We start from the raw sequence: 13,214 nt of genomic DNA, 5'->3' as shown, positions 1-13,214 counted from the left end.
AGTAAAAAGTTATTTAACTCTGGTGTGGTTCTTCAGATAAGGGTCCAGATATCAACAGATGTAAAACTTTTTAAAATGAGAGTATTGTTAATAAAAAAAAATTCAATAAATCAAATAACTATACTTTATTGTGTTTCTTATTCTTGACAATGCTACACAGCCTGCTTCCAATACTAAAAACATTTAGCAGCGATTTTTTATTTTGAAAACTAGCCAGAAATTACCATAGACACGTTAACCCACATTAAAACGCGTTTCTTGCAGGTATTGTTACTAAATGCCATGCTATATTTTTTATTTCTCACCGAATTTCGTGGTGAGAGATGATGATGAAGAACCTGCGCGTTTCTGAGGGGACGTCTATGGAGTCAGCACGGTTCTACAAATGTCAGCAAACACAGCCATCTTGTACACATTTCGTGTCCCTTTTCCACATGTAAATGTATCTATCGCTTCAAAAGGAAACTCGCTTGTTTCTGGCTAAGTTTTCTCTCAGATTTTACTACACCTTTAAATGGCGCGAGCCTCGCAGTAAGAGGAAGGCGGGGTCGCGCGGCGCGTGTGTGTGAAAATCTCGTGATTGTCCAACAGTATCTCTGAGCGCGCGGCTCTCTGTAACTGCAAGCGAGTACAGAACGAGGCAAGTACAAGCGGGTAAAACATCCTCACAAGACCGCGAAAAAACGTTATTAGGCAGCGTGGACCAGACATATAGAGCCTGTTGGGAATGTAATGTGGATTATTACGCTTTGGGATATTTTTACGAAACTGAGGTTAGTCTGTTTCTGTTTTTGCTACCGAATGAATGAAAGCTCACCGGGATGTTATAAGTTCATCACTTACTTCGAGTGTTTACACTTGGTTGGCTTGTTTTTACATTGTAAATCACGGTTGGTGTTAAATGTTACTTTTATTTCGGTGAACGCGGCGTGTTACACTGAATCGAATTAAATGACATTCGCGTTGTTTCTCGGAGACGCGCGATACAAACACTAAACTACATCATCATTCAAGCCTGGAATAAACAAAATAGGTTTTATACACGCTGTCTAAGTCTAAAAATACATTTACGAGTATTTATTCTTCAAGGATAGACGGTCATCTTCTATACAGAGCACTGTGGAAACACTAGAATATTTCTGTCAGAGTTGACAGGTTTTCCAGACAAAATCTGAGGTACAAAAATAAACGTCTACTGTCTGTTTTTGTGTCAGCTGCGCGAAATATTACAGATTTTTCGTTTATCCTCAATAAGTTAGACAACGTAGGCCTGTCTAGTAGTATCACAAAAAGCATGCCTTTTCCTCCGTATACGTGTAACAAACAATTTCGCGCTTTGCTCTCAGGAGACCTGTGTTTTTCTTAATCTGTAAAAGTAGCTGTGAATAATGAATAAGACTTCTCAGGTGTCTGTGGAGCCCATGATCAACTGCCACTCAGGATAAACAACACGCATGCCCACTGCAGGTCCATCCTTATGAATGCACCTAGACATGCACTGGACAAATACACAGGAACGCATATCCATGCTCCTTTTTCTTTTGAGAGCATGTATGAAAATGTATAATACGTTTGGTATGAATTTATTTAGCTAAAATGTATATTTAGAATGCACACTTGTGGTTTATTTAGCCTGATGCATTTTACTATTATAGACTATTATTGTATAGCGTTATTCTTTGCTTTATTAGAAAAAAATGTGCAGGGAAATTTAAGCAGAGTCATTTGTTTAAAATATATTTGATTAAAAAATATATAAATAGTTTAGGGTTGGCTATTAACCCGTTGCAGTGATTTAAAATATTTACAAACGCGTATAAATTATTCGATATAAACATCTGTTTTGATGTCAATAATCGAAATAGATTTTTAAAACTGATTTTTGGTACGTTTGCACACATAACATGCACATTCAGCTCTTTTTGTCTCGCTTTGAAGTGCTCGAGTGAGTACAGTGCATTGTTAGAATATCTTAATTCGTTCTCATCAATTTCTAGTGGCTCATTTAGATCTCCTGGAATTTAATAGACTTTGCTATTAATCCACTATTATACACACTTGCGCGCTCACACACTCATTTCAAAGCCTTTAGCCTTGTGTTTTTTAAAATCACATTTCTGATGTTTTTGTCAAAATAATAATTGGGCTACACACACTGTATTTGTGTCTTAATATTTTAACCGAAATTGTAATATATCCACACAGGCAGTATCGTCTGTCCTGAAATTGTCGGGGTGGATAATATTTCCTGAGCGCGGCCTTGTCACACACACTTTCATCGACGATTTTTTTTTCACAGCTGACAGAAATTAAAACGAACACGTATGTCTGAATTAAAATAATATGTCATATATTTATTCGAGCGTGTTTAATTTCTCCATGACGCTCGAGTATAATTTCACCCTGTGGTGTTTTGTGACCTCTTTTGTGTGAAATGTAATGCAGTGTCCTCTCACCAAGATGTAAATTATTTTGTCGGTCTTTGCACATTTATCTGAGACTAACGTGCCTTATTTTAGATGACTGAATAGTGCACTAATAATTTGGATCAAACGCGAGATTTAAGTGTATTGGAGCTTTTTATGTGTAAATTGTGCAGCATTTTAAACGGGTGGAACGCGTTTTAAAAACGAAATATTGAAGCACAAAAGCTTTTCAAAATTAATAATCCGTTTTAACGTTTTTCTTTCTTAAAAAATAGGCTATGGTATTAATGTACATCTATTTAGAATGTGTTAAATCGCATTAAACGTTGGCTAAAATTAAAAGAAAAGGACATTTATATTGTTTCGATTCCCTATATTTTTATATCGTTTTGCTCTCACTGGTATTGGTTATAATCTTCATTTGCATATCAATCCAAGACAGGCAATTTCATCTTAATGTAGTGGGGGTATTTTTTCATAGAGATAAATTAGAATTAGATTGATAATTCTAAAACTGAAAAATACACACACATATATATATACATACGTAATGTGTTTTTAAATGAACGCTATATAAAATATAAAATATATTTTGTTTTGTTTGCCGAATATAGAAAGTGTTTTCATGCAGCATTAATACATTTTTCGCTTTTGTAACGAATATCGCTCTCCAGCGTTTTGAATTTGTTTTAATTCCTTAAAATCGCCTTGTTGTCTGTGTCGCATAGAAGAATATTTCCTATTGGCGTTGTGTAATGCTCAGACTCCAAAACACTCATCGAATGTGCTCTGCCTTTCCAGTACACCGCAGTGTGACGTGATCTTTCTGTCTTGATCAGAGCCCTATATAATGCACACACTCACACAGTGAAATTTGGTCATAAATCATCTTACTAATCCTCTGGTTCTGATTATGAGGTGTGTTATAGTGAATCATGCCACAAGGATGGTGTGTTTTGGCAAGGTGATGTAATGCCATAAATGACTGCTGCAGAACCGCTCCCGCAGTTCCCTTGGTCTAATCTGCTCACAAGCCGCTGTTCCTCTGCAGTGGGTTATTAAGGGGGTTGCTGGTGGTACCCGTGCCCACTCTGGGTCACGGCGGGGGGTGGGGGGTGCTATATGAGGCCAGGTAGGAGCCTCACGCCTCCCCTTCGCCGGCTGGTAGCCCAGGAGGAGAGCACCGGACGCTGATGTCATCCATTTTGGCCCAGCTCTACCTCGCCCACACCTCCGCTCCACCACGCGGATGCTCGACGGCAGCCGTGTCACGTACGGAGCCGAGCTCGCTGAAATGGCGTGCGCCTCCTCCCAAAGCCTCCATGATATCATCGGGGTGCACTGGAGGACATTTTGTCGCAGCTCTTCTGGTGTAATGGCAGAGCGTAATTGAGGCACCTGTGGTAAAACCCAGCTTTGTGTGTCTGATGAATGGTTGGGCCTGCTGTCATTAACATGCCCCCCTTCCTCCATTACACCTCCTTCTCCTACTCGCCGACTTTTTAAGCGGGATCCAAACGCAGGGGTTTTATTTGGTGCTGTCGTGTGCCATTCCCAGTGGGGTGTGTCAATCACATATCAATGAGGACAATGATGTGCTCAGTTTAGCCTTTTCACCTCTCGCCTCCTCTTCGCGAGCCCTCGCTCTACAAAAAAAGAAAAAGAGAAAGCACACATGCATATTTCGAGGTGTGGGCGCGAGCCAACGTGGAGTATCTGTTACAAGCACGCAGTCTCTCGCTCTTTTTCCCCTCTTCAGCTGCAGCAGGCAGAGCTCTGACGGCATGCATTGTGTTTCGGCTCGGCTGAATCGCGTGGGCTTGGTAGCACTATTGTCCTGCCGTACCTGCTGCCTACGCCTCTGGCAAGGACACGGGCAATATTAGATGTCTATTAGGTTACACCTCGCATGTTGCCATGTAATTGGAGCCTATTCATTTATGCACGCAGGGGACACATGTTAAGAGGAGCCAGAGCTGCGTTTTGCCTTCACAAAAGTCCTACTAATCTGTGCTGGTTCGAGGCCAAACGTCAGCTCAGCATGGGAATCTTCTCTCATATTTGTAGAACAATACAGGCCGTTTTATTTGCACTTGAGGATGTGTTCAAAAATTAATCCGTAAAGTAAAGATTTCCCTTGGCCTTTTTTACTGCATCTTATGCAAGATTATTTTAAAATAATACTAATGCACATTGAATTTAGATTTAACCTTATTTTTTATGTGGTGCATTTGTTGTTGTTGTTTAAAATAAAGGTATTTTAGATGACCATAGTGCTGGAGTATATGTCATGGGAATGTGTCGACATGCATATTATTGTTTTCATGCATTGTGCATCCTGGAGAAAGCCTTTTAATTTTCCACATCATCAGATAAACACGGACTTGCTGCTATTGAATGATAGCTGGAGCTGCCGTGTGAATAATGCTGGTAATTTACACACTAGATGACCGATAACACACAAGAATCTTTTAGGTAAAATGCCTCAAAAATAGAAACTTTTAATTAGGTTTTATCAGGACGATGAGACTTCAAATGCATTGTTCTAAGTAATATATTTGAATGCCTTTGTGTATTATGCATTAAAAAAAATCACACACTTAATAGACTAAGACATCGGTGGATTCGTTTGTAATTTGATGCTTTCTATTTTGACAGCTGTTGTGCGCTAGACGGGGCAGAGTAACCGTATGGACTACATTACCCACAAGGCATCATGCAGACTGCACTGGTTTCCCTAAATACAGAAAGAGTCCGACCTGGAGGACCTGTCTGGATGATTGAGGTCTAAGGAGATACCAGAAGAAAACAACACCTCAGCAGACACACAGCACCTCATCTGCTCGTCTTCTCAAGTCGATCCATTCCAGGAAACGTGGAAGAAGTACTTTTATTGTCGCCTGACAGAGATTGGATTGTTGTGCAATGTCATTGGCCTTATGACTGTTATTTAAGACTGTTCTCCCTCCTAACTCCCTCTCCTCTTTTAGGATATTTTTCGTTTGTCTCTGCGTTGACGATCTCACCTCTTCTCTAGTATCTCTGGGCATACTGTGGGATGTACTTTGGATATACTGACCTTTGAACCAAAGCGAATTCAATGATTTCCTTCTGTTTAGGATAATAACCCCAAATCTCCAGCACTTTTACAATGAATTTCTTCAGATTCCCAGTCCAGTTGCAGCTGCTGATCAGTACTGTGCTTGGGCCCTGCTTGGGCCTGGAGTTTACAGGGTCGCAAGGCCAGTGGGCACGCTATCTCCGCTGGGACGCCAGCACCAGAAGTGACCTCAGCTTCCAGTTCAAAACAGACGTGTCCACCGCCTTAATCCTGTACTTTGACGATGGCGGCTTCTGCGACTTCCTGCAACTCATGGTGGTCGAAGGGAAGCTCCAGTTGCAGTTCAGCATCGACTGCGCCGAGACCACAGTCGTATCGGACAAGCGAGTCAATGACAGCAGCTGGCATTCTGCCACCCTGAGTAGGTTCAACCTGAGAACTGTGCTGGGGTTGGACGGAGCGAGCAAATCGGCCGAGGTGCGGCCACAGAGGCAGTACATGAAGATCGTTAGTGACCTCTTCCTGGGCGGAGTCCCTCAAGATATTCGTATCTCTGTGCTCACACTCCCGACAGTGAAGGATCTTCCGCCGTTTAAGGGAATTATCAGGGAACTGAAGTACAGTAACAAGGAACCTATTCTACTAAGCAGCCAGAGGGTCCGCATGGACATAGAGGGCATCTGCATGGAGAACCCATGCGAGAACGGAGGAACGTGCTCCGTTGTGGATGGGGAACCGCTTTGTGATTGTTCTAAGACGGAATATGTTGGCCGATTTTGCAGTGAAGGTAAAACGGTTTATATTTTCCAGCTTGAGCAAATGTACAACAGTATATACAATGTAATTTTTTCCCCAAATATTTACTGCCACCTAATTCTGCTTGAAATTGTCTGCTGAAATGTGAATAATGTTTCCTAGAATCCTTCATGCTACTGAAGTTTGACTCTAAGGTCCAGGTTAATGGCCTGTCCACAGAAAGCTGCCTGGTTTTGTCTATTAGCAGGTGTTTTGTGCTGGGAATTTCTCGATCAGCTTCATAAGACCCTCCTCTATTCCCCCATCGCTTCTTACGGTCAATTGAAAGCGAATGTCATTGAAATGCTCTACTAGCAAAGCCTGCGTTTTTACCTCTGTAAAGCACTAAGCTGTTTGTCTCTGGCAAGCGTTTTTGTGTCTGTATGTGTGTCTCTCTGTGTGTGTGTGTGTGTGTGTGTGTGTTAATCGTGCCCGGCTGAGGAGGTGGGGTGTTAGGATGTTAAGGTGCCTTTTCAGATCCCTTGGTTGTTTTTCTGAAGTGGCCATTTTAGTTTCTCTGGGGATTTGAGGAGGCCATTTCACAGCTCTGGGTTTTGTTGTTGCACCTCTTCAACAGAGAATGAATCATAGACGGGGGATAATTGCCAATTTTAAACATGTCAATTGCAATTCTTTATAGCGACATTACTGGTTTTCCTTGAAAGAAATTTTTATGACCTTGGTTATCGAATGTGCTCATTTATATACAGATCTTGTGGTTTGCGCGCATTTATTTAGTAAGCATAATCATAACTAAACAAATTTTATGTTATACCACAGAAGAAATTCACAACTTTGAGTTCCTCCCCATGAAACATGTTTTAGATCCTGGTAGATGATCCTGATGGTAATAAAAGGTACACCATGTTTTTTTTTTTGTTTTTTTTTTTATTTCTCTGCTTCTTTTGATATTTATTTGCTTTAAAGATACTTTAAATTACAACAAAACATATATTTATGAATTTTAATTAGCAAGAAAACAATCGCAGAATCTTATGTGTATAATGTATCCTGTCTTGATTAGGCCTAAACTTTATTTTCCCCCTTGTGATTGGAGTGTTTAAGCTGGGTGATTGATCGGTGATCAGTGCTCTGAGCCCTGAGATGTTACTCTCATTGTAGACACAACCTCTCCTGTGATTCTCTCCTTAATTACACAATTACTGAATGTGATTAAAAACCAGAATGTTATCTGTGCACTCAGGTATTTTATATAGAACTGAATGTATATGCATGTGCAGAGCACAAGAAGGAGAAAGTGAGAGAAGGAGGCATGTGTAAAAGACCGGGCACTAGGGTTAGATTTATAGGCTGTAAAGAGAACAGAGTTTTGGGCTTGATTTACAGCCGTTGTTCCTCTCCATCTTGTTTGGCTGACTGGGTCCTGCAGTCCACTGATAGGGGCTAAAGCCAGACGTAAAAGCAGCTTTGATGGCTTTGAATGCTGGGAATCAGTTCAGCCAATCATAAAAGAATAAATAAACCGTTTTTGGAGGCCATTTATATTGGTGCACAGGGGAAGGCTCTGTAAGACTACAGCTGAACTTTCTCTGCTGGCATCTTTTACAAATCCAAATCAAAACCAGCATTGTGGAATGACACATTAATGGGTGACATCAGTGTTTGATAACAACATTACGAAAATCCACTGAGCAATCTTAATTCCATCTTAATCTTGTGTCTTCAGGCTTTTGAAACATCTGTACGTGGGTAATAAATATCGGGCCGGAGCCATATGGCAAGCTGGTCCGAAGTGTTAAGCATTAGCCTTACGTACGTTTGACTGAATCCAATTGCCATAGCAGCGGCAACAACAATCTGACACCGCTCTCGATGGCCAGATGGCTAAAATGGCCTCGGAACTGTTTTGCGTTGCCGTGGCGTATGTTCCTCGCTCTGTGAAAATCGTGATAGCCACGGCGCTACATCATTTGCGAAAGCGCATAATCTTTTGGCGGATTAGAATAATAAACATTTGGCAGCCAAACAAACACTCAATCTGTCTTCCCATGCGGATGGTCGCTGAATTGGTACGCTGAGGTTTATGTTTAAGCCGGCCACTTTTTACAAATCTCCTCATGTGTTTTTTAATGTAAACAAAGCTATAGGGATGCACCGATCATGATTTTTCATGGCCGATTCCGATACCGATTTTTTACAAGCAAGCTGGCCGATTCTGATACCGATTTCCGATTTTTTCAAAAACAATAAGTTATGCAAGTAAACAACATAAACAACATGTTTATTTAGTATTTAACAGGCCAAACTGGCTTTGGCTATTGAATCAATAGCATCTGACATCTGAAAATTAAATAAATAAAAAAATATTAAATTAAATACAGTTTAATAAGTAAAACATGCTTTTAGTAAAGTAAAACAGTAAGCCAACAGGCATTTTAATGTAAAATAATAATAATCATTCTTAACAGAACAGACTTTTATTTTTGGCTTTTCAAAAGTAAAGTAAGAAGCATCTCAGCTTTGTCACAAGTGAGTCTGTTTCTTTTTTCATCTGTCACGTGAGAAGCTGAGCTGAACAAACGTTCGCTGTCCGCGCTTGTGCAGGGCGAGGACAGGTACGCTCGCGCAACTTCAGCGAGCACAGGAAAGCGGCTGTCCTTTGCAGACATTGCAGATTGCAATCTTCACGTCCTGCTCACAGATTTCGAAAAACCTCCACACAAGTGACATGTTTCTAAATGAATCGAACGCCGCGGCCCGCGTACACACTTCCGGAAAAAAACCGGCCGGGATAAAAACGAAAACCGGCCGGTTTCGATTTATGGCCGGTCAACCGGTGCATCCCTAAACAAAGCAAAAGTGCATTATGAGGATATAGAAATTAGAGTTTTCTTTTAAGATAAGACTCTCCAAACGTGTTCTTGTTATGGTTTATTAAAGGATTAGTTCACTTCCAGAACAAAAATTTACAGATAAATTACTTTCCACCTTGTCATGTTTATGTCTTTCTTTCTTCAGTTGTAAAGAAATTATGTTTTTTGAGGAAAACATTTCAGGATTCCTCTCCATATAATGGACTTCTATGGTGCCCCCGAGTTTAAACTTCCAAAATACAGTTTAAATGCAGCTTCAAAGAGCTCTAAACAATTCCAGCCAAGGAAGAAGTGTCTTATCTAGTAAAAAGGTTATTTTCTAAAAAAAATTAGAATTTATATAATTTTTTACCTCAAAAGCTTATCTTGTCTAGGTTTGCATGAAGTCTGTTTTTTCCAGTTCAAGGCAGTTAGGGTATGTCGAAAAATTCCCATCTCATTTTCTTCTCTAACTTCTTTTTATTAGAAAATGACGAATCGTTTCGCTAGATAAGACCCTTCTTCCTCATCTGGGATCATTTAGAGCCATTCGAAGCTGGATTTGAACTGCATTTTGGAAGTTCAAACTTGGGGGCACCATAGAATTCCACTATATTTGAGAGAAATCCTCAAAAAGGAAAGAAAGAAAGACATGAACATCTTGGATGACGAGGGGGCTGTTTTTGCTGTTTCTAAGAGAACTGTGAAAGTATATTGAACTTTTTGAACAAAATTGTCCGGAAAATGTAAAAATTTTATAATTTAATTCCTTTTATTTTAGAAAATTGTCTAAATATGTTGAGAAACAGTTGTGAATCTAGATTAAACTAGTAAAACACTCTTCACCTGTTGCTGTCGAGAAATCAAGAAAAACATCTACTGAAATGCTACGCTACTAAACATTAATTTCTGTTTCGCCATTGTTTTTGAGAAACTAGGTCATTGTAGAAGGCTGACAGTGCATATAGACATTCATATTCCAGCCAGAACTTCAGTACAGGTCGACTCAAGAGCTGAGCACATCAATCAAGTCACCATGGCTCTCACATCCTGAGTGTATCTCAGCATTCCCCGCTCTCCAATCACATCCTAATACTTTCCCCACCAGGTTAATGCATCTCATCAGAGGACTTAATGTCCTGTACCAGGCTTTAACAAGCACGGCAGACAGACGCACACTTACACATTGGAACGTGTCCCGAAAATGAGGGACCATGAGAGACAACATATTGCATTTTCAGTCGGTACAGACATCAACACATACAGGACTAAATTAATGTCTAATGTAGCTATAATTACTCTGCACTAAAAGCATTTCATGGAGGCAGACCCCATCAGGTTTCCCTTAATTTTCTGTATTAGCTGCAGTTTGTGTGCGCACTGGCAACAGATAAATTGGTTCTTCAGCCTGTCGGTGTCTGGTACTAAAAAATAAAATCTGTGGAGTAAAATCTGTAGTTCTTTAGAGTCATATGAAATAATACATTGTAATAATCTAGATAATCTCAAAGTTAGCTAAATATTAATAAATGTATGCTATATGCTATAAAGTTTTTTTTTTTAAAGAAGTCTCTTATGTTCATCAAAGTTCTATTTATTTGATCGAAAATACAGAAAAAATTCATATTATTAAATATTAAATACGTTTTCTATTTTAATATACTTTAAAATCATTTTTTTTTAATTTTCAGCCATTGCTCCAGTCTTCAGTGTCATTTAATATGCTAATTTATATTTATTAATGTTGGAAACAGTTACTATCACTTTTTATCAATTAAACACATCCTTGCTGAATAAAAATATTAATTTCTTTTAAAGCAAGCAAGAAAGCAAGAAAGCAATTTACTGACCCCAAACTTTGAACGGTAGTGTATAATGTTACAAAAAAATTCTGTTTTAAATAAATGCTGTTCTTTTTAATGTTTTGCTCGTCAAATAACTTTGAAAAGGGTGTCACAGATACCAAAAAAATAAATAAAATAAAAAATATTAAGCAGCAAATCTGTTTCCAACAGTGATAATAAATCATCATAGTAGAATGATTTCTGAAGAATCATGTGACAATGAAGACTGGAGTAGTGATGCTGAAAATTTAGCTTAGCATCACATGAATAAATTCCATTTTAAAGAATCTTAAAATAGAAAACCACTATTTTAAATTGCAATAATATTTCACAATATTATTGTTTTTTTTTCTGTTTTTTTTTTTTTTACAAAAAAAATTACAAAGAAAACATTAAAAATCGTACTGATCCCAAACTTTTCAACAGCAGTGTAATTTGTAATAGTTTCTTTAATAGTCAAATAAAAAAAAAATTAAGCCTAAATGCTGCATAATAGCTGTATCTTAAGATATTTTTGCCATGTTTAACAGCTAAAGTTGAACACAATACAAGCACCACTGCTAAAAATATCAAAGCTTACGAATTTGCTGACCTCACTAATCAAGTAGTGGGATTCGGATGATCGTGAATCATCCCTAGCCAGAACAGATTAGAAAAATCGTAGATTAGCTGTTTTTCATCACACAGAGCATTGCAATGCCCGTTTATCAGTGTTGGATGCCCTTTGGTTTGGGAGACGACCAGAGTGCATTAATGAAATGAGTCAGCCCAGCGCTTCAGTGCCAAAGGCGGCCTGTGACAAAAAGAGAGAAAGAGAGAGCGAGCGTGTGTCTACAATGAGAGTAAACGCTACCAGGCTCTGAGTATGGAACAGTGCTTTAGACAAACATCAGCGTCCCATAAATCCACAACCCTCTCTAAAGGGAGCAGGTTCTGTTGCCTGTTTGGATTTATGACCCTGGCGTGGATGTGGGCTTTGGGAGTGTGTGTTAGACATGGAAGATGAACTAGACCTCTTAGATGTTGGTGTGTCTTGGTGTTTCATACACCAGAGATCTGATCCCCCCCCCCTTCTCATATACCAGAAAGAAGAGGGGGCGGATGGATGCAAGGGGCGTTTTAAGGGTTTCTCTGTGTACATGCACAGGGCAGAAGTCTGCTCGGTGCATGCTGGCAAGTGTGTCAGAGTTTGCATGATAGTTTTCATGCAAAGATAATATGAGTGGGCTCTAATGGCTGCAATGTTTCTCTCCTCTTTTTTTCTTCTTTCCATTGTGTCTTCCTTGCTGCAACATCGTCAGAGGCCAACAGCATCCCAGGTGAGTTGATAATATCCAAAAGGCAGTATTAGAGTTGTTTTTTTACATGTAGTGAAAGATGTAGTGTGCATACTGTATGTTATTCACATGTACAGTTTGAATGACATAAACGGATGTTTTCAAACATGCTGTTGCTGTCTTCACATAGGTACAGAATAACCGTAATGGAAAAATACTTAATTGTGATGAAACAAATGTGGCAATAGATATAAAAATTTTTTAAAAATTAAACCTATATGAATGAATTGTTCACAATAAGATCTATAACATAAAAAAATGTACTCTAATCACTTTAATATATCACTTAATATATCACTTTAATCACTTGTATATTGTAACATTTATATTAAACAATAAATAGGCTCACTAAAAGTTTAATTTTAAAAGTTGTAGACAAAACAAAGATTGTTGGAGTATGTTTTACAAGGAAATACCATTTCAGTCTTTTTACTTCAGAATTTCACATGTAATTAAATGTGTTACTAGCAATTTCTTTGTAATTAAAAGTTGTATCAGCGATTTCTAGCCTGAAACATAAAGTGTCAAATTCAGCTGACCTTTCATCACGATCCGCTCACTGCCTGCCCCATAAATTGTCTGTGAAAAAACCGCGTCTCTCTGGTCAGCCTAGGGTCCGAGATATGCCAAAAAAACAATCGGCACTACCAACCTTTCCACACATAAACAAACAGTGTTCCAACCAATCAGTGTCAGGGGTTTGGTGTTGTGGACTTTCGCTCCGCCTCCCTCACATCCCAGCACCAGTAGGAAAGTCCACAACACCAAACCCCTGACGCTGATTGGTTGGAACACTGTTTGTTTATGTGTTGAAAGGTTGGTAGTGCCGATTGTTTTTTTGGCATATCTCGGACCCTAGGCTGACCAGAGAGACGCGTTTTTTTCACAGACAATTTATTGGTCAGGCAGCGAGCGGATCGTGAAGAAAGGTCAGCTGA

General features: G+C 39.2%; 1 protein-coding gene across 15 annotated transcripts in view; it reads left to right on the top strand.

Moving 5' to 3' along the window:
* Positions 1-619: 619 nt before the first annotated feature.
* nrxn3a (neurexin 3a) overlaps positions 620-13,214 on the top strand; it is a 384,050-nt gene continuing 371,455 nt past the window's right edge. For all 15 annotated transcript variants that reach the window (XR_012341102.1, XR_012341101.1, XR_012341100.1 and 12 more), the window contains exons 1-3: positions 620-773; positions 5,085-6,274; positions 12,241-12,258. Coding sequence is in view for 12 of the 15 variants with exons in the window: in XM_073826841.1 (XP_073682942.1) it covers positions 5,578-6,274; positions 12,241-12,258 (715 nt within the window). In the remaining 3 variants the exon portion in view is untranslated. The remainder of the gene's footprint in view (positions 774-5,084; positions 6,275-12,240; positions 12,259-13,214) is intronic.

Source organism: Garra rufa, chromosome 21 (assembly GCF_049309525.1).
Source record: "Garra rufa chromosome 21, GarRuf1.0, whole genome shotgun sequence".
In the NCBI taxonomy this organism is placed as follows: domain Eukaryota; kingdom Metazoa; phylum Chordata; class Actinopteri; order Cypriniformes; family Cyprinidae; genus Garra; species Garra rufa.
The sequence above is the reverse complement of the archived record's forward strand: the minus strand, read 5'-3'. Positions and strand labels throughout refer to the sequence as shown.